General features: G+C 40.7%; 1 protein-coding gene across 1 annotated transcript in view; it reads right to left on the bottom strand.

Moving 5' to 3' along the window:
* Nucleotides 1–12,888, bottom strand: part of LOC143037671 (uncharacterized) — a 64,462-nt gene extending 51,574 nt beyond the window's left edge. The window contains exon 1 of the mRNA XM_076206199.1: nt 11,876–12,888. Coding sequence (XP_076062314.1) covers nt 11,876–11,935 — 60 coding nt within the window. The 5' untranslated portion in view covers nt 11,936–12,888. The remainder of the gene's footprint in view (nt 1–11,875) is intronic.
* Between the last annotated feature and the right edge of the window lie 12,885 nt (nt 12,889–25,773).

Below are 25,773 nucleotides of genomic sequence, written 5' to 3'. Positions count from 1 at the left end.
TGTGTGTATGTATATATATATATGTATGAATGTATGTATTTAGCTAACAATCAGATGAAAATCTATTTGTTACTAATGATAAACATCAGCGATTTTTCTTTCTTTTTCGTATTAATTTATTTGTCTATTGTTTGCTTGCTAATTACCCTCTTTAGAACTACCACTTGGTATTCTTGTCCATGTTGCTGTTGAATTTGTTGATTCCTTTCTCTTCTGGACGAAGTTGTCCAGTGTGTGTGTATGTGCCCTTTGCTTTACGAACATAAGAATGAAAGAGACTACAAGAGACTATAAGGCCTACACTAGGTAGTTCTAAATCCATTACCACTACATGGTTACCAAGTCTAATCCATTCGCGCGCAGTTGTTGATTGATTGAAAAAAAAAACGAGGACAATAAGGGTTTATACATTTTCTTTCAAATATTTTCGCCCCTTTTTATGGTATAGTGCTGACAAATCTGAAGTATTCTCCTGAATTATCCATAATTTCCTGATTGAAACCTCCAAATTTTAGGTTTTGTTTGATTTTTTGGTTATATTTAACTTGTGTTTAAAAGCAAATAAATTTCTTTTTGAGAAACGACTAACGCGAACATGAATTATGATGGGAAAATTAGTTTGATATATTTGCAAGTCTTAGTCAGTCTAGTATACTGGCTAAGAACGTAGCTTGGAAATACCCTAAGATGATTTCAAATTTTATACAAAAAAGACGAAACTTAATTAAAACTTTAAGGTACTTAAAAGTTGACTTAGGAATGCAAGTAAATGTCATGAAATCTCTCCTGTACACGTAAGAGTTCGTATTAGAAGAAAAACTCTTGCTTCGTCCTTTTAAATCGCCTTAAATCGATTCTAGGAAATAGTTCCCCTTACATAATCCTTTGTCTATCTTAGATCCTATTTGAATAATTCTAGTACATTATAGAACGCATTTTTTATCCTTTCTGATCACTTTAAATCGAATCTAGGAAGTGATTACCCATACAAAATTGTCTTAGATCCCATTTAAGTAATTTTAGAACTTTTTAAGAACTCTATCTTTCTCTCTCTCTCTCTCTCTCTCTCTCTCTCTCTCTCTCTCTCTCTCTCTCTCTCTCTCTCTCTCTCTCTCTCTCTCTCTCTCTCTTCAAACCAGCCGTTACCTGAAAATCGAAGTGACATGGAGAAGATGTAGACTCACTTTCCCCGTTTTCACTGCCCCCATACACATCTCTTTCGCTCCTTCCCTCCATGTACGTACAGTGAATGGTAAAACTATCTTCCCAGGTTTATTCGATAATAGATTAAACATTGCAAAACATTATGACAATCGGCTAGAGACAGCTATCCGATTTTCATAAAGTTTCGCCATGTTTCATTTATCTTCGGACAAACTTTGAAAGATGGTTTCGTCTTTCACTGTACATCAACACTTTCCCAGGAATATTGATTGTAAGATATTATTTCAATCCTTTCACATGCTTAGTAATTTTTAAGAGGAGTTGAAGTTTTCAATATTTTTTTAAAGCGCCAAAATAGAGGTATTCAAATGGGTCAAGGGCTTTAACAAGGGTGATGCAGACAAGGTCATCATATTAAGAGAACAGGGTAGGACTATCAGTAATGGGTTTAATTTGGACAAATTCAGATTTAATAGGGAAATAGGCAAGAACTGGTTTACCTATTGAGTCTTTGACGGATGGAATAGACTTAGTAACCACGTAACGAGCGCTGAAACAATTGGTTGTGTAAGAGGAGGTTAGATAACTTTATGGATGGGGATGATGGACGAAAATTGACATGGAACTGCCTAATGTTGGCCTTATGGTCTCTTGCAGTCTCCTATATTCTCAGGTTCTTATATTTAGTAATATACCGTGGGAAGGGGCAAAGTAGCCACATCATGGGGTAAAACTGGCCTTTGTCTTTGCTACCTAATTATGTTTGTCAACAAAATAAAGGGAGGAATTGTACAAAACAGATAGTAGTTAGTGATCTTACTTCCCTGTCTATCTGTCGTAATTAGGTATGTAACAAAGGCAATGGCCAGTTTTGCCCCCACATGTGGCTACTTTTGCCCCTTCCTACGATCCGGCATATTAACCCCGGTCGCTAGCAAGGTGTCTGTTAATAAAAAAGCTTTTAGTAATTGTACAAACGTTTGCTTGTTGATCCTGATAACAAGTCTCATTGACACGAGGCTAATTTAGTAGCCGCTAGTGCTATCTTCAAGCTAACTTACCCGGCAAGTAAGTGTTCACACTAGGATAGTTTTGAGGCAAGTTTCCTAACTTTCCGTTGACATTGGGCAATTAGAGGGGTAGTTTGCAAGTTGCTTTCAGCACTATCGGCTACTAAACGACCCCCCCCCCCGTGTCAAAGAGGTTTTACTTTTTATTGCCCCCACAAGTGCTTGTAGGCAAGAATATTATGAGAGTTTAACAACTGAACAGTTACGAAGTTATAAAAAAAAAAACAGATATTCTCTAGGATGGCAGAATTAGGTACAGTAAAGTAATCTATACATCAGTAATCCATTAAAGAGTGTTTTTTAATTCTCTGTGACCAGAATCCTTTTTGTGTTTGTGAACTCAAATTGGTCCTATATCATGTAAACAATATTCGTACGTTGTTTCCTCCAGCCAGCGATAAGACCCTTGAATTCTCTCAAGCCATTTTTCCTTCCCTCTCTCTCTCTCTCTCTCTCTCTCTCTCTCTCTCTCTCTCTCTCTCTCTCTCTCTCTCTCTCTCTCTCTCTCTCTCTCTCTCTCTCTCTCTCTCTCTCTCTCTCTGTCTCTCTCTCTCAAAAACCCCTAACCCTCTCAAGCCATTTTTCTTCTCTCTCTCTCTCTCTCTCTCTCTCTCTCTCTCTCTCTCTCTCTCTCTCAAGACCTCCGTACCCTCAAGCTATTCGCCCCTTTCTAACTTTATCTCTCTCTCTCTCTCTCCCTGTCTCTCTCTCTTTCTCTTTCGGGGAAGGGACGATCAGAAAGAACCGTCGAGAGCCATCAATCGCGGCTCTCCATCTGGGCGTCGTGCATCACCAGAGGCAAACTTTGTCAACGCTGATAGCTAGCTAGCTGGGCGGCTATCAACGAAGGGAAGGCCAACGCCGGCGTGTCTCTCCTCTCTTCCGACGCCGCCTGAACGGGCGACAACAAAAAACCGCAGAGTTTTGGCGTCGTCGACGAAGAGATGCCATTGCAATCAGCGGAGGCTATTAAGTCATCAACCATTTCTCCGTCCCATAGAAAGGATATCGATTCACCAGAATCACTACAGAGGCGAATGACCAAAGTGATACAAGGGCTCAGGAATCTCCCTTACGAAGACAGGGTTAAATACCTTAACTGACACTCTCTGGAAAGACGAAGAGTGCAGGGTGATCTGATAGAGGTATTCAAATGGGTCAAGGGCTTTAACAAAGGTGATTAATATATTAAGACAAAGCAGGACTCGTAGCAATGGATTTAAATTTGACAGATTTGGCATTAAGAATAGGCAAGAACTGGTTTACCAACAGAATGGTTAAGGAATGGAATAGATTTAGTGGCCATGTAGTTAGCGCTGAAATAATAGGTTATCGAAAATATTAGATGACCATATGGATAGAGACGACAGGTGGTAAAGGACATGGAGCTGTCTAGTGTAGGCCTTATGGTCTCTTGCAGTCCACTGCTGTAAAAGGTTTTCTTTTCACAGAAGAAAAAAAAAATGAAAAAAATGGATATATCGATGAAGGCAGGTTGTGTAATCATGAATTAGAAAAACCTAGGTCATGAAAGGATAAAGTAAAACATATTTAATTTCCCGTCCTATGGACCCCTTGGTGGATTTCTGCGGACCCCTGCTTGAGAAACAGAGAATCTAGAGGAGGCTGTTGTTTCTGCATGCTTTCCTCCAGGACATAAAAAAATTTCCTTAAATGTTTCAAGAAGTGACTTGGAATCTTTAGTCCATTAAGAATGGAATATTTTTTATTTATTCATGTATGGTTTTATGAATTTGAATCTTGAATTAGAACTAAGAATATTAAGCATGAACATAAGAACATAAGAATGAAGGAGAATGTAAGAGACCATAAGGCCTACTCTGGGCAGTTCCATGTCCCTTACCGCCTATCATCCCCATCCATAAAGTTGTCTAATCGTTTCTTAAAACAACCAATAGTTTCAGCGCTCACTACATGGTTACTAATTCTATTCCATTCGTTGACTACCCCATTAGTAAACCAGCTTTTGTCTATTTCCTTCTTAAATCTAAACATGTCCAATTTAAATCCATTAATGCAAGTCCTGCTCTGTTCTCTTAATATTATGACCTTGTTTGTGTCACTTTTGTTAAAAACTTTGATTCCCTTGAACACCTCTATTAGATCACCCCCCCACTCTTCGCCTTTCCAGAGAGTGTAAGTTAAGGTGCCTAAACCTCTCCTCGTAAGATATATTTCTGAGCCCACGTATCATTTTGGTCATTCTCCTCTGTACTGATTCTAGTGAATTGATATACATTATATAGGGCGGAGACCAAAACTGTACCGCATAGTCAAGGATGGGTCTAACTAACGCTAGATAGAGTTTGATAATTACCTCTGCACTTCTATTCGTAACCGTTCTAGCAATGAAACCTAATGCTTTGTTAGCTTTATTCCTGGGTCAAATGTACTTTCCTGGATTTAAGGTCAGAACTTATTAGAACTCCCAAGCCTCTCTTACACTCAATTTTCTCTAAAAACGTGTTATCTAAGCTACATCTGTTTTCGGGGTTGTGTAGCCCTACGTTTAACACGTTGCACTTAGAGATATTGAAGTTCATTTGCCACTTCATCGACCATGTCAACAATTTGTCAAGATCATCCTGTAGAATCTCGGCGTCGTGTCCTGACCTAATTTGGTGTCCTATTTTAGTGTCGTCCTCAAAATAACATTGTCCAAGTCGTTTATGTACTTAATGAATAAGGGACCCAAAACTGAACCCTGGGGAACTCAACTAAAAACACTTCCCCATTTGGATTTTACACCATTTATGGTGACCCGCTGTTTTCTGTCACTGATCCAAGCTCTAATTCATTCTATCACTTTGCCTCCTGTGCCATGGGCTTTGATTTTATTTAGCAGTCTCTGGTGGGGCACCTTGTCGAACGCTTTGCTAAAGTCAAGGTAAATAACATCGTAATTATCATTGTTATCTGACAGCTTGTGTACTTTAGTGTAAAAGGATAGAAGATTAATCACACATGACTTACCATTGGAGAAACCATGCTGTAAATCACGAATCAGATTATGTCTCTCGATGTGATCTCTGAGTCTATTAACTATTATTGATTAAAGCATTTTATCTATGACTGATGCCAAACTGATTGTCCTGTAGTTGCATATAGACGATCTGTCTCCCTTTTTGAAAACAGGAACAACGTTTGCCTGCCCCCTATTGTATGAATAGAAATTTTCGTGGGGGTTATTCACTTACGAATTACTTCTCTTTTGTTATTCTATTTTGTTCAACTTTCTACCCGCTGCGTGGCAAATGTAGTGCCATCAACGGGGTGATGTAATCTGGTTTTAAAGTGACTCGACCTATAATTGATTCCAGACTACCACTTTTTCTTCTCCTTCCTCTTCTCCCTCCTCTTCTTCATCTTCTCCTTCCTCTTCTCCCTCGTCGTCTTCTTCCTATTCTTCTTCTTCTTCTTCACCTCCTTCTTTCTTCTTTTTTTTTCATCTTCTACTTCTCCTTCTTCTTCAGCATAGGAGGCAAATGGTGTCGTCATCTGTTGATGAGTTTCGGTGACATTTGGTTCCTGAGGGTAAATGTTTTTATGTCTTTGTTTATGTGTTTTCTGTTCGATTGTTTATTATTTATGTATTCCTTATTTTTATTTGTTTATTTGTAATTATTATTATTATTATTATTCTGCTATCGCCAGGTAGATAACGAAAGATTACAAAAGAGGATGCCGACAGGAGACCTTTTGGTCCATAACTAGGTCGGATGCGAAAAAATTATAATAATGAGGGAGGTCTTCTTCTTTTTTCTATTATGATCATTATCATCATTTTTGTTTCTTCTTCTTCTTCCTCTTTTTCTTCCTCTTCTTCTTCTTCTTCTTCTTCTTCTTCTTGTTCAAGAAAGATCCTTTGGTGATGTAATAATCGAGAACAAATTTTACAATTGTGGTGGACCCCCCCCTCTCTCTCTCTCTCTCTCTCTCTCTCTCTCTCTCTCTCTCTCTCTCTCTCTCCCTCCCTCATTTCTCTCTCTCTTTTTCTCTCTCTCCCTCCCTCCCTCTCTCTCCCTCCCTCCCTCTCTCTCCCTCTCTCTCTCTCTCTCTCTCTCTCTCTCTCTCCCTCTCTCATTTCTCTCTCTCTCTCTCTCTCTCTCTCTCTCTCTCTCTCTCTCTCTCTCTCTCTCTCTCTCTCTCTCTATTTCTCTCTGTATGCTCACCTGTTCCTCCCTCATCGTCCCTCCTCCTACTTTTTCCTCTCTCTTTCTCCTTCCTCACTCCTTCTCCCTCTTCCTCATTTCCCTTCCTCTTCATTCCTCTTCCTCCGTTTTTTCCAATTTCCTCTCTCTTCTTCTCTCCCCCTCCCTCCCTCCCTACTCCTTAATGACTCCCTCACTCTCCTCCCCCCTCTCTCTCTCTCCCTCTCTACCCATTTAATCACTCCCCTACTCTCTCCCCCCCTCTCTCTCTCTATCTGTCCCTCCCTCTCTCCTTCTCTGTCTTTCTTCCTCTATCTATTGCTCTTCCTCCCTCTCTCTCTCCTCTCTCACTCTCTCTCTCTCTCTCTCTCTCTCTCTCTCTCTCTCTCTCTCTCTCTCTCTCTCTCTTCTTCGCTCCCTCTATCTTTCGCTCTCCCTCCTCCCCTCTCTCATCTTTCTCTCCCTCTCCGTCTCCCTCCCTTTCTGTCTACCTCTCTCTGTGACATACATAGAATATTTTATTTTGGTTAGTCTTGATTATCTTCTTACTCATCTCGGGAAATATCCCCCGAGAGTAGAACGTTTCGGTTTCCCTCCTGGAGGAGGTCGAAGTGTTCGTTTGGGACAAGAGAAGACTTAAGAAGGAAATAGGCAAGAATTGGTTTACTAATAGGGTGGTCGATGAATGGAATAAACTTAGTAACCATGTAGTAAGCGCTGAAACTATCAGTTGTTTTAAAAAACGATTAGACAACTTAATGGATGGGGATGACAGGTGGTGATGGATACGGAGCTGCCTAGTGTAGGCCTTATGGTCTTTTGCAGTCTCCTTTATTCTTATGTTCTTATGTTAAGACCCCCCGGGCGGCCGGCCGGCCACGCTGTGCCTCGTCGTCGTCCTTCCCCGTGCAAGCATGCCCGTCCTTCATCGTGGTTGCAGTGATGCCCTCCCTTTTGTTGACAAAAGTCGAACGAATCGCAAGGGAACTTTTTTGTATATAGAAATATAATAATTATGCAGTAAAGAGATGTATGTATCCATAGGTGTGATGTTTTAAAGTTCCAATTTGGATGTCCGCAATATTATGTATACACTATATATATATATATATATATATATATATATATATATATATATATATATATATATGTGTGTGTGTGTGTGTGTGTGTGTGTGTGTGTGTGTGTGTGTGTGTGCGTGTGTTTGTGTGTATACATACCGTTTATATCGTTGCTGATCATTTAATATTTGCTATATGCACATTTATACATGCATACTAAAGGCATTCCCCCCCTATAAGGGGGTTAGCCGAACCAAAGGACTCTCCCTCCACACACACACACACACACATGAAAACCCAATGAAGGCATCCCTCATCACAGCACTGCATGACTCTCCCAAAAGTTCACCTCGGCAATACAGATAAGTTATGTTATCTTATGTAATTCTGTTTAATGGTGACGATGATACGGTTTAACGTCGCGACCTGCCCCTATCAGGAGGCCGGGACGGTGCCCCTTACAGAGGACTTCGTAGCGTGGGATCTAATGAACCATGCCCTTGGTCCAACTCGCTGGCGGCAAGATTTCGAACCGCCGTCGCCGCAAGTTACGACGCTCTAACCCGCTCGGCCCGGGAGCATCCATTGTTTGATGTAATATGCATGAACGCGAGACGTCCCCACGAGATACGAAACTTTTCGCGCCCAAAACAAAGCGTCATGTTTATGTTCTTGAGAGAAGGTCGGCTATTACGGCGCACTTTCCTGTTTGTATTTGCATAATGTATATTACATAAACGACACCCGAGTTGCGAGACTATAATCACGAGGTTGCCGTCAACCGCCACACGAGTCTACTCCGCCCGGAAGTGAGGACGATGTGGACTGTGTGGCGGAGTCCGGAACAGAAAAACATAAGAATGGGGGATGCTGCAAGAGACCATAAGGCCCACACCAAGCAGAACCATGTTCCTTACCACCAGTCATCCCTATTCAAATTGTCTTCTCATAGAAACTACCAATCGTTTCAGCGCTTACTTACTACACGGTCACTAAGTCTAAGAATGTAAGAATGGAAGAGACCATAAGGCCTACACTAGGCAGTTCCATATTCCTTACCACCTGTCATCCCTAAGCGTAAATTGATCTAATCAGCTCTTAAAACAACCAATTATTTCAGCGCTCACTAGATGTCTACCAAGTCTAAGAACAGAAGAACATAAGAATGGAGGGGATGAAATGAGAACGTAAGGCCTATACAAGGCAGTTCCATGTCCCTTACCACCCGTCATCCCTATCTATAAAGTTATTTCATCTTCTCTTAAAACAACCGATAGATTCATCTCTCCTTACATAGTTACTAAGTCTATTCCATTCGTTAACCACTATTGGTAAACAAGTTCTTGCCTATTTCCTTCTTAAACCAGATACTGCACCTCAGGTTTATCCTCTTTAACCCAGTTCCTGAAAGATCGACATTTAAACGTGTATATTTATCATTCATATCACACGCTAACTCACAAATATTAGCCGCTTTACTGGTAGACTACGTGGCATTATATCACAGGTGTGAAAGACCAAGGAACTCGGGTCAAATTCAGGCCATAATTCAAAAGATTCTGTAAGCGGCATAGAAAACATAAATACGCTATGGCCGCTGCCAATGACGTCAAACAGATTAAAAGTCAATTCCATAAACACTGATATGAAGTTAAGTAAAAGAATAATGAAAACAAGTGTAGAGCATCACGTGACACTGTGTCGGATATCAGTGGTACTGATAATGTGTCTCGGCTGTAGATGACACGCTATGTCTTCTTGAGTCATCTTAGACAACAAGGTTTGGTGGTCGTGGTTTTACGTGAGAGGCTCTTTTCACACGAATCGGCTTTTCGCCGTGCGCCTTCCACGACACGACGTCGTCCTATCAAATAATCATGGCTGTCTATGGACACTTTCGATCGTCAAGACCACGACCACGTGTGAAAGCGCCCATAGACAACCATAGTTATTTAAGAGCACGACGTTCTGTCGTAGACGGCGCACGGCGAAAAGTCGATACGTGTGAAACGAGCCAGGGAGCACATCTGTTCGTCTCAGTCCCCTTGAGTGACGTCAAGACATCCGTTGAATGAATCTGAGGGTCGATCTCTCCCCCCGGGACACGACGGAGTGTTATGGCAGGACAGTGACAAACTTGAGACCATCCGTCAACACAGATGGTGCTGACCGTGACTTTGTGAACGAACTTAAACCTCTGGATTATCTTCTTCCATATTAATCTTGCATTCATACGATGCCAGATATTTCAGTAAATTTATAATTTTATGTTAACAAGAGTTTGGAACGCTAAACGAATTGGTCGCTTTAAAAGAAAATAAGATAACTTTATGAATAGGGATGACAGTTGGAAAGGGACATGGAACTGCCTAGTGCCGTATGGTCTTTTGCAGTCTCCTCCATTCCTATGTTTCTATGATAGTGATAGTAATGATAATTATGAATTTATGTTAATGAGGAGAAGGATATTGATGATAATGCTGGTGATGATTTTGAAATTTATGATGGTGCTAAGGTTAATGCTGACGATTGTTGCTTGCCGGGCCTAAATCCTCAGTGTTCATTCGTTTGGTGTGGGTTCTCTACAATTCAAGAACTACGGCACAAAGAAGGACATTTGTTGGTCATGACGTTATCCTTCATTGTAATAATCAAGATAATTGTGGCCAGTTATCATTCCAAATATTCATCTTGGTATTTAAAACTTTTGACTAATTACCTTTTCTCCACTGTCTCACTCTGATTGGACATTGTATTTTAGTAAATTCATTCAATTTCCTTTTTATGATGTTTCCTCATAGGTCTGTATTGTACATCCGTATTATTAGCAAAGGTTATTATCAATGTAATTTTGTTAATTTCGTGTTTTCTTTCTTTGATAGTAAGTTTGTGATTCTTTCATACAGGAAAGGAGGAGAACCCAGAAGAAATCCCTGCGGCACTCCACCAAAAGGTAAATCTTTTTGGACTCGTTTATATTGAGAACTACGGCCCTCTTTTTTGAACTCCATTTCCAATATTGTACATTCTTCTTGTGCCCATTTCCTTCTTTTCAGCAAATGTGCTATTAGATGTAAAGTCAAATAAGTTATGAAATTCAGATAAAACATTTACAAAAATTTTGTTCTCTCTTCTTTTCTCTTTCCTTTTCTCCTCTTTTCATTTGTTCTCCTTTTGATAAGCACAACAATCCACCTTTAGGCTCGTATTACACGGAATATCGTTGAGTTTATTGTTGCATTCTTGTCTACAGCAGCACTCGAAATCACACGTTAGATCACACTTTAGCACATAAGTGGTCGAATTCTTTTCTGAACTGAATATGGAGGCGTAGACAGTAAAAAGAAAAGGATGTTGGTCTTAAGTTCACAAAACCTGTTTATAATTTCGATGATTTTGACTGTATTTTGGATATACTAAGGTATTTGAGTCATTGAATCTTTGGATTGTGATTATGCGAAACCAAATTTTATTTGTGTACATTTGTTAAGTTATCTGTTTGTATGGTATTTTTGGAAAAGGTTTTAGTTCGCCTTGTGCCACGACAAAATTAATTGAACTGAAGTTAGATACCAGATATCTTGTCCTCGAGGTAACATAAACTTTTAACCTATTTCATATTTTATTACTGTTCTACATCTACTTAGTTTGACTTCGTTCCTGACAAAGTGATGAAAGTTACGAAGGAGAGCTCTTCGGTCCACTTGTCCGAAGAAGTCTTCTTCAGGTTTTGAGTTCGTTTCCCTGAAGAAGGTGACCAGCAACTGCATGAATCAGTGACGTCACGATATGTGACAGGTGTACATCGTATTGTCAAGACAGTAACACATTTCTGTATGTAGAGAGAGAAAATGAAGAATAACGAGGAGAGGAGGAGAGAAACAGTAGGAATGGACAGAGAGGGGAAGGAAGTGAGAAATAGTGAGAGGATGGAAAGAGTTGGGAAGTCCGAGTATTCTAAATGTGGTTGGTGAGTGCGGAGAATGGAACGCGTAAAGAAAACGGGAAGGAAGAGAAGGAACAAAAGAAAGGAAACAGAAAATAACGGAAGGCATCTATTGACGGAAAAAAGAACGAAAGAGAAGAGGATGGAAACAAGATGACAGACACTGCGACAGGTAAATGAAAGGACGACAACTAAAAGGATTTCGTTCAAAGAATAACTGCCGAGTTTCAGAGGAGAGATTGTCGCACATGAGAACACAAGGAATGACTTTCTTCTTTCTTTTTCTTTTTCATCCAACTTGTTTTAATGTAATTAAAGACAAAGTGAGATGAGAGATTATGATGACAAAGAAGAAATAGGAATAAAAATAAACAGAATGGAATTAAGGAAAAAAAAAAGATAATCAAAGAGAAGACACGACATGCGTCACAACGGCGCAGGGTTTGAGGGTAGCCGACTCACCTTGTTGGGGGTGAACCCTTTCATTGGCAAAGTCACGTGATCACTCTTTCGCACTTTCATTGGCCCTCATGCTCCGTGGCTCTCGACTTCCGGATGGGCCGAGGAAAGGCGGCGTCAAGAAGTACAAGCCAGGAGTCTCTTCGGCAAGAAGTGGAGGCTGAGAGGTGAGGTCTGCTGTCGCCACAGAGACTCACGTCTCTGCAAGAACCCACGAAGGACTCAGAAGACGTCAGTGTGTGTGTGTGTGTGTCTTCTGCTAGTGACCGAATAGATCAACGTCCGGTTCGTGGCGTGGGGGGACCGCCAGCCGACGCTCGGGAGGAGCGCCCCCTGGCCTAGCGAGGCGTGCCACACTCGACGGCGGGGCACTGGCTACCGTCGTAGTCGCTCGCCCGTGAGGACCCGCGGAGCCATTTCCGAGACGTTCTTAGAATGAGCGAAGTCGGTATCACGGACACTTTGCGTTCTTGCCAGACCGGAAAGGTTTCCCCAGGCGATGGGTCTCAAGTTCTTCGGCAAAATGTGCCTCCGGTTTGGAAATCACGACTAGGGTGGGAGCCAGGTGGGATCTGCTTCTTATCAGTTATAATCAGATATCTCTTAAACCTAATCTAACCTGTACGTACTCTGTACATAGGGACATAATTCAGTGTTTTCCTATACACTAGATTCGTAAAAACGCGACCGTCCTCACATGTTACACTCGTTGTTATGTCATTCGTGCTGATTCAATCCTCTTTCTTGGAATAAATCCCTAAGGTATCAGTGACTAAGATTAATCCCTAAGGTCGTGGGAGTGGGTTTCCCTGTGTGTGAATAAAACCGCCAGGGTTCAGCGAGAATAGGCCCACGAAACTGCACGTCACGAGTTTATGTCACTCTAAGGGAATGTCCCGCCGAATTTCACTTCGCCCGGCCAGAAGCTCTCTCGAGGCGGCCGGAACACGTGGATGCGCGCAGGTCGTGCCCGGGGGGGGAAGAGGAGTCCGCGACGCGACGCTCTCTGTCCCTCATCCGCGGGGTGACTGACTGTCGACTGCGGAGTGCCGGGGCGGGGAAGACGTGGAGCATTGCCCCGCCCCAGCGCGCGCGCAGAGAGCCATGGCCCCGCCTCCAGAACGACGAAAACGATCTACCCATTTCACTGGACAAGAACACAACGATGGTAGTATATACCCCCGCCATATCAAGTTCTAATTGAAGTAATCCTCGTGTGCTTCAGTGTGTGAAGTTTCCGCGTTTCTTTTTGACGGATAGTCTTCCGTTTTATTTTGGTTTCTTCAGACGACGTCGAGGGGGCCCGCCCCCGCGTCGGGGCGGCGACCATCCACGAGCGAGAACCGTCCAAGCAAATTAGGTTATTCTCATGCTTGCGCGCATGGCCATCACCGCCCCTTTTTCCTCTGCATAAAACAAAACCCCTCGAATTTGAATAAATTCCTTTTAATCCTGCCTTTCCGTTACTCCCCACCCAAAAAATAGGAGCAAGGGGGGCTAAATTCAAAACATAGAGAAACGTTAATTTTTTTTTCCTGTTTTGTACACGGGGGTTAACTAACCAGGTTTATGAACGATTTGGTGATCACTTGGAGTTGTGCAAAGTGGCTCAGGCATTGTCATTCTCTCGTGTGCCAGTGAGGCTTAAGTGTACAGTTCTCCGCAAATCAGACTGCCACTAAATTCGCTCAGCCTCCATCCATTCTACACCTCTTCCTCCTCTTCCTCTTTCTCCTCCTCCTCCTTTCCCCACCACCATCACCACCACCAAAAACCGTCGCCAACACCATCTCGCCTCCCCAATCACCACCATTCCCCCTTCTCCCTCTCCTCTCCCTCATCTTCCTCTCATTCCTCATTCTGATTCTACTTCTCCTCTTCCTCCTTTTCCCGTTCCTCCTCTTCCTCCCCTTTCTCCTCTTCCTCTTCCACCTCATCTTCCTCACGTACCTCTTTCTGGTTCTACTTCTTTTCTTCCTTTCCCCCTCCTCTTCCTCCTCTTCCTTTTCCCCCTCCTCCTCTCTCATTTTCCTCTCCTTCTTCTTTCTGGTTCTACTTCTATTGGTCCTCCTCTTCGTCAACTTTCTCTTCCTCTTCCTCTTTTCCCCATCTTGCTCCCCATGTTCCTCCTCTTCCTCTCCCTTCTTTTTCTCCTCTTATATCTCTTCCTCCACCTCCTTCTTCTCTTCTTTTTTCTTTTCCTCTTCCTTCTCCTCCTCTTTTTTCTCCGCCGCATTTTCCTCTACCTCTACCTCTTTCTCCTCTTCATTCTCCTCCTCCCATTCCTCCTCCTCCTCATCTTTCTTCACTTATTCTTTTTCCTCCTTCTCCTCTTTTTCCTCCATCTCCTCTTCCTCCTCCTTGTTGTCATCTTTCTCCTTTACACCCTCCTTTTTCTTTCTCTTCGTTTTCCTACTTTTCGTCCTCTTCCTCCTCCTCTTCCTCCTCCTCTTCCTTCTCAACCTCCTCTTCCTCTCTTTCTTCCTCTTCGTCTTCCTCTTTTTCTTCCTCTTCGTCTTCCTACTTTTCTTCCTCTTCATCCTCCTTTTCCTCTTCCTCTTCCTCCTCTTCCTCCTCTTCCTTCTCTTCCTCCTCTTCCTCTTTTTCTTTCTCTTCGTCTTCCTACTTTTCCTCCTCTTACTTCTTCCCTGACTCCTCCCCTCCTCCTCCTCCTCTTTTTCCTCCTCCTCCTGTCTTTGATGGTAAAAATGGGGACTTCTGGACGGAGATAGCAAGACTGGAGCCCATCAAGCACACGAGTAAGAAGAAGAAGAAAGTGGGGCGGAGGGAGGGAGGGAGGGGGGCAGCAGGTAAAAAACGGCGATCAAGATAGAGTCAAAAGCTGACTGAAGACGGTTGGAAACGAAGACCAAAACGAAACTGAAAATTTCGATGTTTTGCAGCAAAAGACGCAAAGCTTCAACAGGATCACAACACTGATGAATATGTCTGGAATAACCGATAAGAAGGAACGAAAATAAAAAGAAGAAGGAGAAGAAGAAGAAGAAGACAAAGAATATTAAGAAGATGTAATAGAAGAAGACCAATAGGAAGAAGACAAAGACGAAGAAAAAAAGATAAAGAAAAAGAAGAAGACGAAGACAAAAAAAAAGAAGAAAAGATGTGAAATGCTGAAATGAGAGTATAATCCAGGACAGTTTGATGAATCACGAGAGAAAAGATGTTGAAAGAGATTGTGCAACGGAATGCGAAATGTGCAGAATAAAAAGGAAAGGAAAAAAAAGGAAGAGATTCTAAAAAAATATATAGGGAAGAAAGGAAATAGGAAAGAAAGCCGGAAGAAGAAGAAGGAAATGAAGGAAAGAATAACCGAAAAAAAATGGCAAAAGTAAAATATATTCGAAATTTACATCCATGTGATGAAAAAGAAAAGATCATCCACGGAGTAGTAGATATAAAAAGAATTCTAAGCAACGTGGGCTGATACAGACTGATATGAGAAATTCGTATATAATTGGACAGCACTAGAAAACGCAGATTTAGGAGGATTATATAGAAAACAGAAGAACATCCAGAGTTCTGTGCCAGTCGAATACGTGAAATTATCACGCCTAAGAAACAATCGTTTTAGCATAAGGAACACGACCTCAGTGTGTGCCATAAGCAACACGACTTAGGTACGTGGTATAAACAACATGACTAGAATGTGCGGTATAAAGAACATGAATATGTTGAATAAGGAACACTAATTGGAAGTGTGGAATAAGGAATTCAACTTAATTATGTGATATAAGGAACACGACATCAGTATATAACATACGGAACACGCCTTGGGTACGTGGTATATGGAACACAACTTGAGTATATGATATAAAGAGCATGTATATATGAAATAAGGAACACAACCTCAGTATATAACATACGGAACACGGCTTGGGGAGCAAATACAAACAAAAATACAAACAAACAAACAGAATGACGGACAGACAGATAAACGAGTTTAATACTCGAAGAATAAAGTTATTGAAAAAAATTATAAAATAGAATAAAATGTGCTAAGTGAGGGAAAGTCCTGAGTTCAAGAACCGTAGAAGGTGAGGACGAAGGAAAAGAACAGGATTTCTGTGTGTGTGTGTGTGTGTGTGTGTGTGTGTGTGTGTGTGTGTGTGTGTGTGTGCGCGCGTACATATCAAGGCAGTAGTGAGATTAACATCTTGAACCAGCGTGACTCAAAGTGAAGTCGGAATAAGAAAAAGACGAATGAAAGTTAAATCGTTTGGGAGATATCAGCTGGTTCAGGAAAACGAAGATAATTAAAAAAAAATGGAGTAAGAGCGATATTGCAGGGAATGCAGACATTCATAGGAGACCAAAAAGATAAATGTATAAATAGAATGAAATAAATGGATAAATAATGATAGTAGATAAAGATAGAAGATAAATAGATTAATAAATGAATAGATAAATAGATATATAAAAATAATAAAAGATAACTACTTTAATAAATATGTAAATAGATAAATACATCAATGAAAGGAGGAGGAGAGACATAAATGAAATTAGATAATAAAAAATAGATAAGAAATATGAAATAGATAAAAAAACGTCAAAGCTTTTAAGAGAAAAATATTCTACAAAACTGGGTGAAGAAAACGGTAAGAAAAATTATTGGAATAGAATGACATTATAATACAGTGTTACATTTATCCTAAGTTTATTCATATTTGGTAAGTGCGAAACAAGGAAAAATTAAATCAGTACCTCCATAGATTTTTTTTATAAGACCATAGATCTACAATACATAACTCATACTGACGTAAACAAGAGAGCATCGCGTAATGGATCAAATCATCGTCGTAGAAATCCTAAACAAAAGAAAGAGAGGTTACAAGATAAATGCAAATATTTGGAACAAAAATTAAAATGCCTGAAAACAAACGGGATTTATTTATGAATGAGGAGAGATATGACCCAACTAAGGAAAACTTCGATTATTGTTTTAAGTAATACAAACAATGTTTGAAAAGCGAGTATTTAGTAGTACGGGATTCTTCCAATTCTGCCTTCCTCTCCCCCCCCCAAAAAAAAAAATAGAACTGCCTTGGATGATGTATGTATAATATGGAGTTAGAAATAAGATTGAAAAGCAAGTCCACCTGGTTAGTAGGTGAAAATCTAAAAATCCACCAAATATAATGTGGCACGATAACCAGTGTACAATTGGCCTCAAACGATTACAAGACAGTTTTCAAAAAGTCACTGCTCATCACGAAGAGTTATGAATTAGATCATCAAAATACGAAGATTTATGAGTTATCATTGTCTGCTAGATAAAGCTAGACAAACAAAACCTTAGAATGCGACCTCTTTCTTATTCTCAATTTAATCAAACTTATCGAACATATTCAAAATTGTTCCTTCGCTTACGATGTGTCCTCCTACCACACTTGGACAACTGAAACGGGAAGGATTATGTCAGTCCACCAATATCATAGAAAAAGAGTGAAATTGCGTAAAGATAAGATTTTTTTCTATAAATCTAAATTTCGTGATATATATTTGTAATATAATAACTAGGTAATATATCTATCTCATTCCCATTGTCTGAACTAAGTGGAAATATTTGGATAAGATAAAGGAGAAAGTTTATCGTAAACCACTTTGTCTGCAAGTAGAATACTCCAGAAGTAGAATTATTAAACATTCAACCAACCAATCAATCAGTCAATCTATAGATATGTAGGGTACCGTCCTAATTACAGCGTGGACCATTGGGTACCCTATAGATATATAGGGCTTCACCTAATATTACACATTTACATATTCAAATATTACAAACAATACAAATTTGATCACAGGTATTCCAAATTGATTGAACTTGATTTAAATCTTCTAACTTTTCAAAAATCACATCATCATCATATGGTAAATCATATATACCATTCTGAAATTAAGAATGAGAATCAGGTAAAAATTGGTTTTGAAATTTAATATGGTTGTTGGTACACAATTTATGACATGAGATAATAAACAAGTAAATAAGTACGATAATAAATAAATAGAAGAATTGCTGCATAGATAGGGAAATGAACAATTGAATAGGTGAATATATACATACATGTAAAGATACTAAGTACATACGTAGATGCATATGTTAATGGACGAACAGAAGAAAAGGTAAATATACAAAATAAACACACAAATAAATAGAACTATGGATCGTTAGATAGATCAGCTGATAAAGGGAAACAGATATTAGTAAAAATATAGAAAAGTAGCCTTGGTGGTCATGTGGTTGCCGGCGAAGGAACAACAGAAAAACACCCTGAAGTCCAGCAACAGATGAGGGGATCAAGTACCAGTCCACAGGGCTGCACACTCAGAAAGGATGAGCCCCACGTGCATATGTTCTCAAATACTTCCCTCACCCTTTACCACTTCTCTATGACACCACATAAGAATGAAGGAGAGTACAAGAGACCATAAGGCCTACATTAGGCAGTTCCATGTCCACTACTACCTATCATCCCCATCCATGTAAATGTCTAACCTCTTAAAACGACCCATCGTTTCAGCGCTCACTACATAGTTACCAAGTCTATTCCATTCGTTAACCATTCTATTTGTATAGAAGCGCTGGTTATTGTCATTGAAGTAGTAAGTGGCAAGATGGAGTGAAAAGAGTGGCTGAGGATTGGTGGACGATCTCATAGACCAGAGGGTACAAAAGCTGCAAATTACCAACACTGTTTTCTTAATATTACTTTGAAATTATTTTCTTGTTTAACATTGCTTATCATTATAGTACGTATTCTTTTGCTCAAGAGTTTCTTTTCTCTTTGTCTTAAGTCTTAGAATTTTGTGAGAACTGTACTCCATGTTCTTATATGAAGTCTAAGCATTTAAATAAATTCAGTTGAATTCAATTCAGTGAAAGCTCGGAATTCTCTACAAAGGACTCTTCTAGTATTTCCCCGTCCATCGTCAGATAACTTTGTGTATTTTCACGACTCCGTTCGATAAAGGGTTGAAATTGATGCCTTTATTTTTGCAACTTGGTTCGATAAAGGGTTAATTAGTTGAGGAACTGCGACCTGGAAGAGAGAGAGAGGGAGTGTTAGGGCTGCATCCTGGGAACACAAAGAGAAAGTTCGACGGTGTGTTGGGGCCGCCGCCGACGACGGCGACGACGACGACGACGACGACGACTCTCGAACCAGAAACCGAAGGACCAGACGCTGAACAAAAGACCCATTTGGCAACAGGAAAGAGGACAAGTTTGCACAACGACGACGACGACGACGACGACGCCGGAGGAGAGAGGAAGGCTTGTTTCTCGAGGGAGGGGGTGGGGGAAGGGAGGAGGAAGAGGAGGAGTCAGAGTGGAGGCGAGATGTCCGGCACTCCAAGGAAAGTGGTAGTTGGGAGTGAGCACACAAAATGGAGTCAGGACATTTTTAGACCAAGGAGGAGGAGGAGGAGCAAGATGAGGAGATGGAGGAGGAGGAGGAAGGGGAGGAGGAATAGGAGAAAGAGTAGGAGGAGGAGGACGAATAGGAGAAAGAGGAGGAGCAGGAGGTGGAGGAGGAGGAGGAGGAGCAAGATGAGGAGATGGAGGAGGAGGAGGAAGGGGAGGAGGAATAGGAGAAAGAGTAGGAGGAGGACGACTAGGAGAAAGAGGAGGAGCAGGAAGTGGAGGAGGAGGAAGAGGAAAGAAGGGGCAAGATGAGGAGATGGAGGAGGAGGAGAAGTGGCAGGAGAAAGACGAGGAAGAAGAGGAATAGGAGAGGACGAGCAAGAAGAGGAGGAGAATGAGAAAAAGATGTAGGACAATGAGGGGAAGGAAGAAGAGGACGATAAGGTGGAGGAAGAAGAGGAATAGGAGAGGACGAGGAAGAAGAGGAGGAGAATGAGAATGAGATGTAGGACAATGAGGGGAAGGAAGAAGAGGACGATAAGGTGGAGGAAGAGGAGAAGGGGAGGAGAAAAAGTAGGAGGTGAAGGAGAAGGGGAGAAGTAGGAGGAGGTGAAGGACGAGGAGGAACAGGAGATGGAGGAAGAAGAGAAGAGGGGGGGGTCGAAAGTGAGGCTTTTCCAAGGCCAAGCATGTCCTCGCAATTTTTTTTTTTTTTTTTTTTTTTTTTTTTTTAATCTGGTAAACCAAATTCCAAAGTTTGGCGACAACTTTGTGTTTGTAAACCTTATCTGCCTGTAGATGGCGTATTGATCTCCGGTTCCATTCGATGTCGCAGACATAGTCTGATAACAAGTTTTGCACTGGCAGAACGGGGACACTGATGGTTCAGTGTCTCTTATCAGTAGATAAGGATATCGTCAGATTATCGGCAAACTTTGAAATCCAGTTGTACACGAATTCGATAAAAAAAAAGTATAATGATGAGTAAACAAATTGAAATAAAATTAAAAAATAAAGGAGGAGTTAAATTAATAATTGAATTGAAAATTGAGAATGGCAATAAATTGACTAGTAAATAAACAGAAAATGAATAAAGATAAATGATTGAATGGACAAATGAATAAGGGGAAATAGAATGGACCAAAAAGATAAACAGATAAATGAATAAATAAATTGAAATATAAATTAATAGAAAAGAGTCAAGAGAAGAAGAGCCCAGATTTGCATAAACTCGATGAGGTCAAATCAAACTTCTGTAGCGTCAGTTCTTGCTCTCAACTTAATCAGACTCATCGTGCAGCATTGACAAAAAATAAATAAATAAATCTGGCAAACTGCTGATTAATTTTGTTTGAGACGCACGTCCAAACTTGTGGCCCGAAATAGGTTGAAGGACTAACAAGATTTCACAATTTCGATTAATATTCTGAGAGACTACAAAACATTTTATAACAATGATGATTCGGTTCAACGTCGCGAACTCCCCCCTATCAGGAGGCTAGGACGGTGCCCCTTACAGAGGACTACAGCGTGGAATTAATAAATCATGCCCTTGGTCCAACTCGCTGGCAGCAGGGTTCGAACCGCCATCACCTCGACTTCCGCCGCAAGTAGCGACGCTCTAACCCGTTTGGCCAGCGAGGAACTTTTAACATAATTGAGTAATTTTACTCTGGCTAAAGGCAAACGATTTTATTCAGTTTGTTAAAGCATCTGACCAGAAACAGAATTAAAGACTCTGAATCAAGCTATCTCGATCATCGATCTGAACAACAATTTGCACAACATTTCTTACTACAAATAAAAACACAAAATCTTAGTAAAGGAGAGAGCAGCGACTCAATGGGTGACGTCAGAGTTGATAAAAAGAAAATGCCGGGAGTGCTTGATTAAGATCTAGCGCATTCTTGTGGGATTACTTTATCAAACCTTATTGGGCGGAGAGGAGTGGAGGGAGTAGGGTGGTGGGAAGACGCGCCTTGTAGGGTTGGCCTTCGGTCATAATTGTCACACTGAGTCATGATCAGCACAATAAATGAATTTGGTATGACAGCGTAGGGAGAAACTCGCATCCAAAAGAAAATGAAGTTTTGATCGAAGAAAATTAACTTTCAGTCATAATTCAGTCATTAAAAAAAATCCTTAGAGTACAATTTCATTGTCATTGCTTAATGACAATGAATATGTGGAACTGAAAACGTGGTGGAGCTGTGAGGATAATATTATTTCTGTCTACATTCAAATAACGGCAAAAGGCCTCATCAGGAAGAAAATATATAATGTCCTTGAAGATTTTCTCCGTTTTATAGTCTGTAGGTGTGCGGTTTCTACAATAGAATTTTATGTTTTTCTCAGGGGGGGAACGAAAACACTTTATCTGTATCTATTGATAAGATGTTTGCTGGCCGAGCGTATTAGAGCGTCGCTACTCGCGGCGGTGGTCGAGGTGACGGCAGTTCGAACCTGCCCCCCAGCGAGTTGGACCAAGGGTATGGTTCATTCAAGTCCACATTACAAAGTCCTCTGTGAAGGGCACCGTCCTAGCCTCCTGATAGGGAGGGGGAGTTCACGACGTTCAACCGAATCGATTCGAAACGTCTGTTGATGACGTCGGCGACGTCGATGTTCGCGTTTGTTATCTTTTGTCTGTCTGATTTTCATTTATCATTAGTTATATGTCAATTTATTATTATTTACTATTTACCTGTTTGTTTATTATTTAATTATACCTATGCATTTATTTATGTATTTTATTTGTTATTTACATTATTATAGTTTTTATTTATTATTTTACTATTATGATTTTTTTTCGCATCCGACCTAGATATGGACCAAAAGGTATCCTGTCGGTATGCTCCGCCTTTGTAATCCTTTGTAATCCTTTGTCATCCACGAGGAACTGAGTTATCCTTCCTAGTTCCTGATGGGACACTCCCCCGAGTAGAGCGCACTGGGGAGGGGCTCGGCGCTGACGATGGAGTGCAAGTAACGAGGAGGGCATTCGCTGTTACCATTTAAGGCACATTTCTAGGTTCTTGGGCTTGATGTATAAGGTGGCCATGAATCCTGTGTCGTCATGCGGAGACGAATACGTCATAAAGAGGGAACCCTCTGCTTGAGGTTCCTTCAGAAATGAAAATGAGACACGAGCCAATGAACGAGCAACCGTTTGAGGTCTTGCATCTTTTGGAAGTATTTCCATTTGAAATTCTTTAGTGACATAATTAATTCCTTAACGGTGAATTCCTTCAAATGTCGATTTTGCGTCAGTATAGATAGGGACGCATTGTATACAGGTGTCTTGATTCGATGATATTTGTAAAGAAATTCGCAAACATGAATTCTGAGAGACTCTATCTCGGAAGCCCGTACCCGTGACTAAGAGGAATACGTTTATACATTTAGTCTGAGTCGTGTATACCATTGCGAATGTTGCAGCCCACTCGTGAAGGTTACCATCAAGTAGAGAATCTACAGGCCTCTCGTTCATATATTGCCTCAAAGAAAACGCCCGCGCGCGCGCACGCACGCACACACACACACACACACACACACACACACACACACACACACACACACACACACACACACACACACACACACACACACACACACACACAAAGGATTACAAAGGCGGAGCATGCCGACAGGAGACCTTTTGGTCCATAACTAGGTCGGATGTGAAAAAATTATGATAATGATAAACATATAAATATATAGAAAATATAATAATATAAATAAAAATAGATAAGATAAATAAATGTATATGTATAGTTAGATAATAAACAAACAGATAAGTAGTAAATATTAATGCATTGACAGATAACTAATGATAAATGAAAATCAAGCAAATAATAATAAACAGACAAATAACAAACAAATAAACAAATAATATAAGATAAATGGCAGGCATTACAGCATCTTGCTTAGGTGTTTATCTAAACGAATCTTAAAGCTTCGAACTGAACTACATTGCACTGTCTCTGCAGGAAGTTTATTCCATTCATTAACTACACGGTTGGCGAAGTTGTTTCTACCCACTTCCAAATTAAATCTATTTCCTGACAGTTTGAGACCCTTGTTTCGTGTTGGATTCTCGTTCAATGTGTTACTACTGTAACACTGAAACCAGACCCCCCCCCCCCATGGTGGTGGTGGTGGTGGTATACCAAAAACTTTATAAATATATCCGCCGTTGTTTAGGATCTAATATTTTTTCTATATTAACAGTTTTCTCCTATTATTTGTTTATTCATTTGTTTGTTTATTCATTTATTTGTTTATTTTTTTGCGACAAAATTATTAAGCGTTTATAACGTACTTGGGGATTTTCTACTAAACTGAAACAAAAAATCACCTGACAGCGGACGAAAAAATGTAACCGAATAAGCTACTCTGTGGTCGTCGAGCTTCCTTCGAACTCTACGGTGTTCAATGCCTTTCCTTCGCTCGAATAAAATAATCTGCCGACAGCAGAGCCTAAGTACATCACTATAACCCCCCTCCGCCCATTCCTCCCCGCCCAGTAAGGTTTGAAAGTGATTTCACAAGACTGCGCTGGAATTTAATTAAGCACTCCCTGTTTCTCAACATGGTTCTCATACTAATATTTATTTATTTCATTTATTAACTTATTTTTATTTATTTGTGTACTTATTATTATTATTATTATTATTGATTTATTTAAAGATTTGTAAGCTGTTCACATTTTAAGATTCTAGCCCTCTATGCCAGTGATTCTTAAAGTTTTTCAGCCCCGATAGATACCCCAACGTTCAACTCGAAGTCAATCTGATACCCCGTCTTCAATATTAGCCTTCTACTATCGACTTTTGAATTTTAGTTTACTGTAAAAATAAAGAGGGAGAGAGAGAGAACAGGACGGCTTTGAACAAACACCACAATTCTTGGGACTTTTTTCAAATTTAGTAAATAAATGAATAAAGTATAATTCTTAAACAAGATACTTCCTGACATTTCCTCATGATACCTTTTCGGATACCCCTAAGAATCGGTTTCGATACCCCATGGGGGGTCAGGTCCTGAGGCGCTACTTTAAGAAGAACACTTTCTCTGGGCGATCTATAGATAGCCTAGCGTTTCTTAACTTTCTCCGACCCTAAGGGCTCTTCCCCCTGTAGTAGTAGTCCGGTCTAGGTAGTCTAGCACTTCCTTGATTCTGATTAACATTGATTTCTAGAAGTATAAAAAAAAAGTACTGCCATGTGTTCAGAACCCTAGGTTGAGACGTTGCTCTAGTTTTACTCTAGCGCTGGCCCTGGGAGGGCACTGGAGTAAACATTCAATTCGAGTGAGGTTAGAGAAGGCGTGAATTGAAGGATGGAAAGATGCAACCGAATCAACTCTTGGTGGAGGAGACGAAGGGGATGTTTACAGAACTCATGAATGGACCAAGTGGACTGATACTACCGAGATCCCTTCGGAATGAGAATGGTGTCTGCACGGCAGATTGCCCAGGAAAGCCGTCGGTGATGGCGTCAGTGTGTGAGTGAAGCGAGCTTTTATTAGTACAACGTTTCGCTTGTTACCGATTGATCAAGTAACCAGCGAAACGGTGTACTAATGAAGGCTCCATCCTTACATTTGGTCTTTATTTTGACTTGTTCCGCGGAAAATGCCGATTTCTTACAAAACGGAGGAATTACTTTTAGGAAGCCGTGAAGGTAATCTTACGGGTGGCCGAAAGCAATGGGTTCGAAACCTACATGCGACTGTCATAAAAATGATCAGATTTATGTCGCTGATACCAGCGAATTTCTCTCATATATATATATATATATATATATATATATATATATATATATAAATATGTATGTATTTTAAACTAGAAGGTAGAAGTAAGTAAGGGTGAGGGTGTGTGTTAAGGAGAAGGGCAAGGAAGAAGTTTACGGAGGACAAGACGTAGATATGACATCTAGAATTAGGATGTCAGAGGTCTCAAGATAAAAAGACAAAACATAATAGATGATCATAACAAATAACATAATAGTAGAAAAAATAGATAGCATAATAGATGATAATAATAATAATAATAAATGATAGATAATAGATAAAAGTTTAGTAAGAATCGTATTGTTAGAGAGGACTGTATCCACCAATGGCTTTTTCCCCCCTGTAAGGGGGGTGGCCAAATCAGAGGAGGCCCTGACTCCTTGCGGGACCAAAATACAGAAGGGGGATCCCCAGTCCCTGTGTCCCGTCCCAGTCGGTCGCCGTTGACGACAACCATGGGAGCACTTTCAATCATCAATTGCGGGCGTCATACGCCAGGAGGCGAGTTGCTTCGTTCACTCACACACACACCGGCGCCAGTCCCCATGGTCCCTCCGAGGAGCAATCTTCCATGCAGACACCATCCCATCCCACTCCAAACAACTCTCGACAAATCCGATCCACTTGTCCCTTCAGCTATGAGTTCTTGAGTTCTTCTGTGGGCGTCGTCCCCTTCCAGGGTTCCTGTCTCTTGTGGAGACAGGAACCCTGTAAGATCAACACCAGGAAA

Source organism: Oratosquilla oratoria, chromosome 23, assembly GCF_046742065.1.
Source record: "Oratosquilla oratoria isolate Oo_2021 chromosome 23, ASM4674206v1, whole genome shotgun sequence".
NCBI lineage: Eukaryota > Metazoa > Arthropoda > Malacostraca > Stomatopoda > Squillidae > Oratosquilla > Oratosquilla oratoria.
Note: the sequence above shows the minus strand (reverse complement) of the source record. Positions and strands in the feature narration are given on the sequence as shown.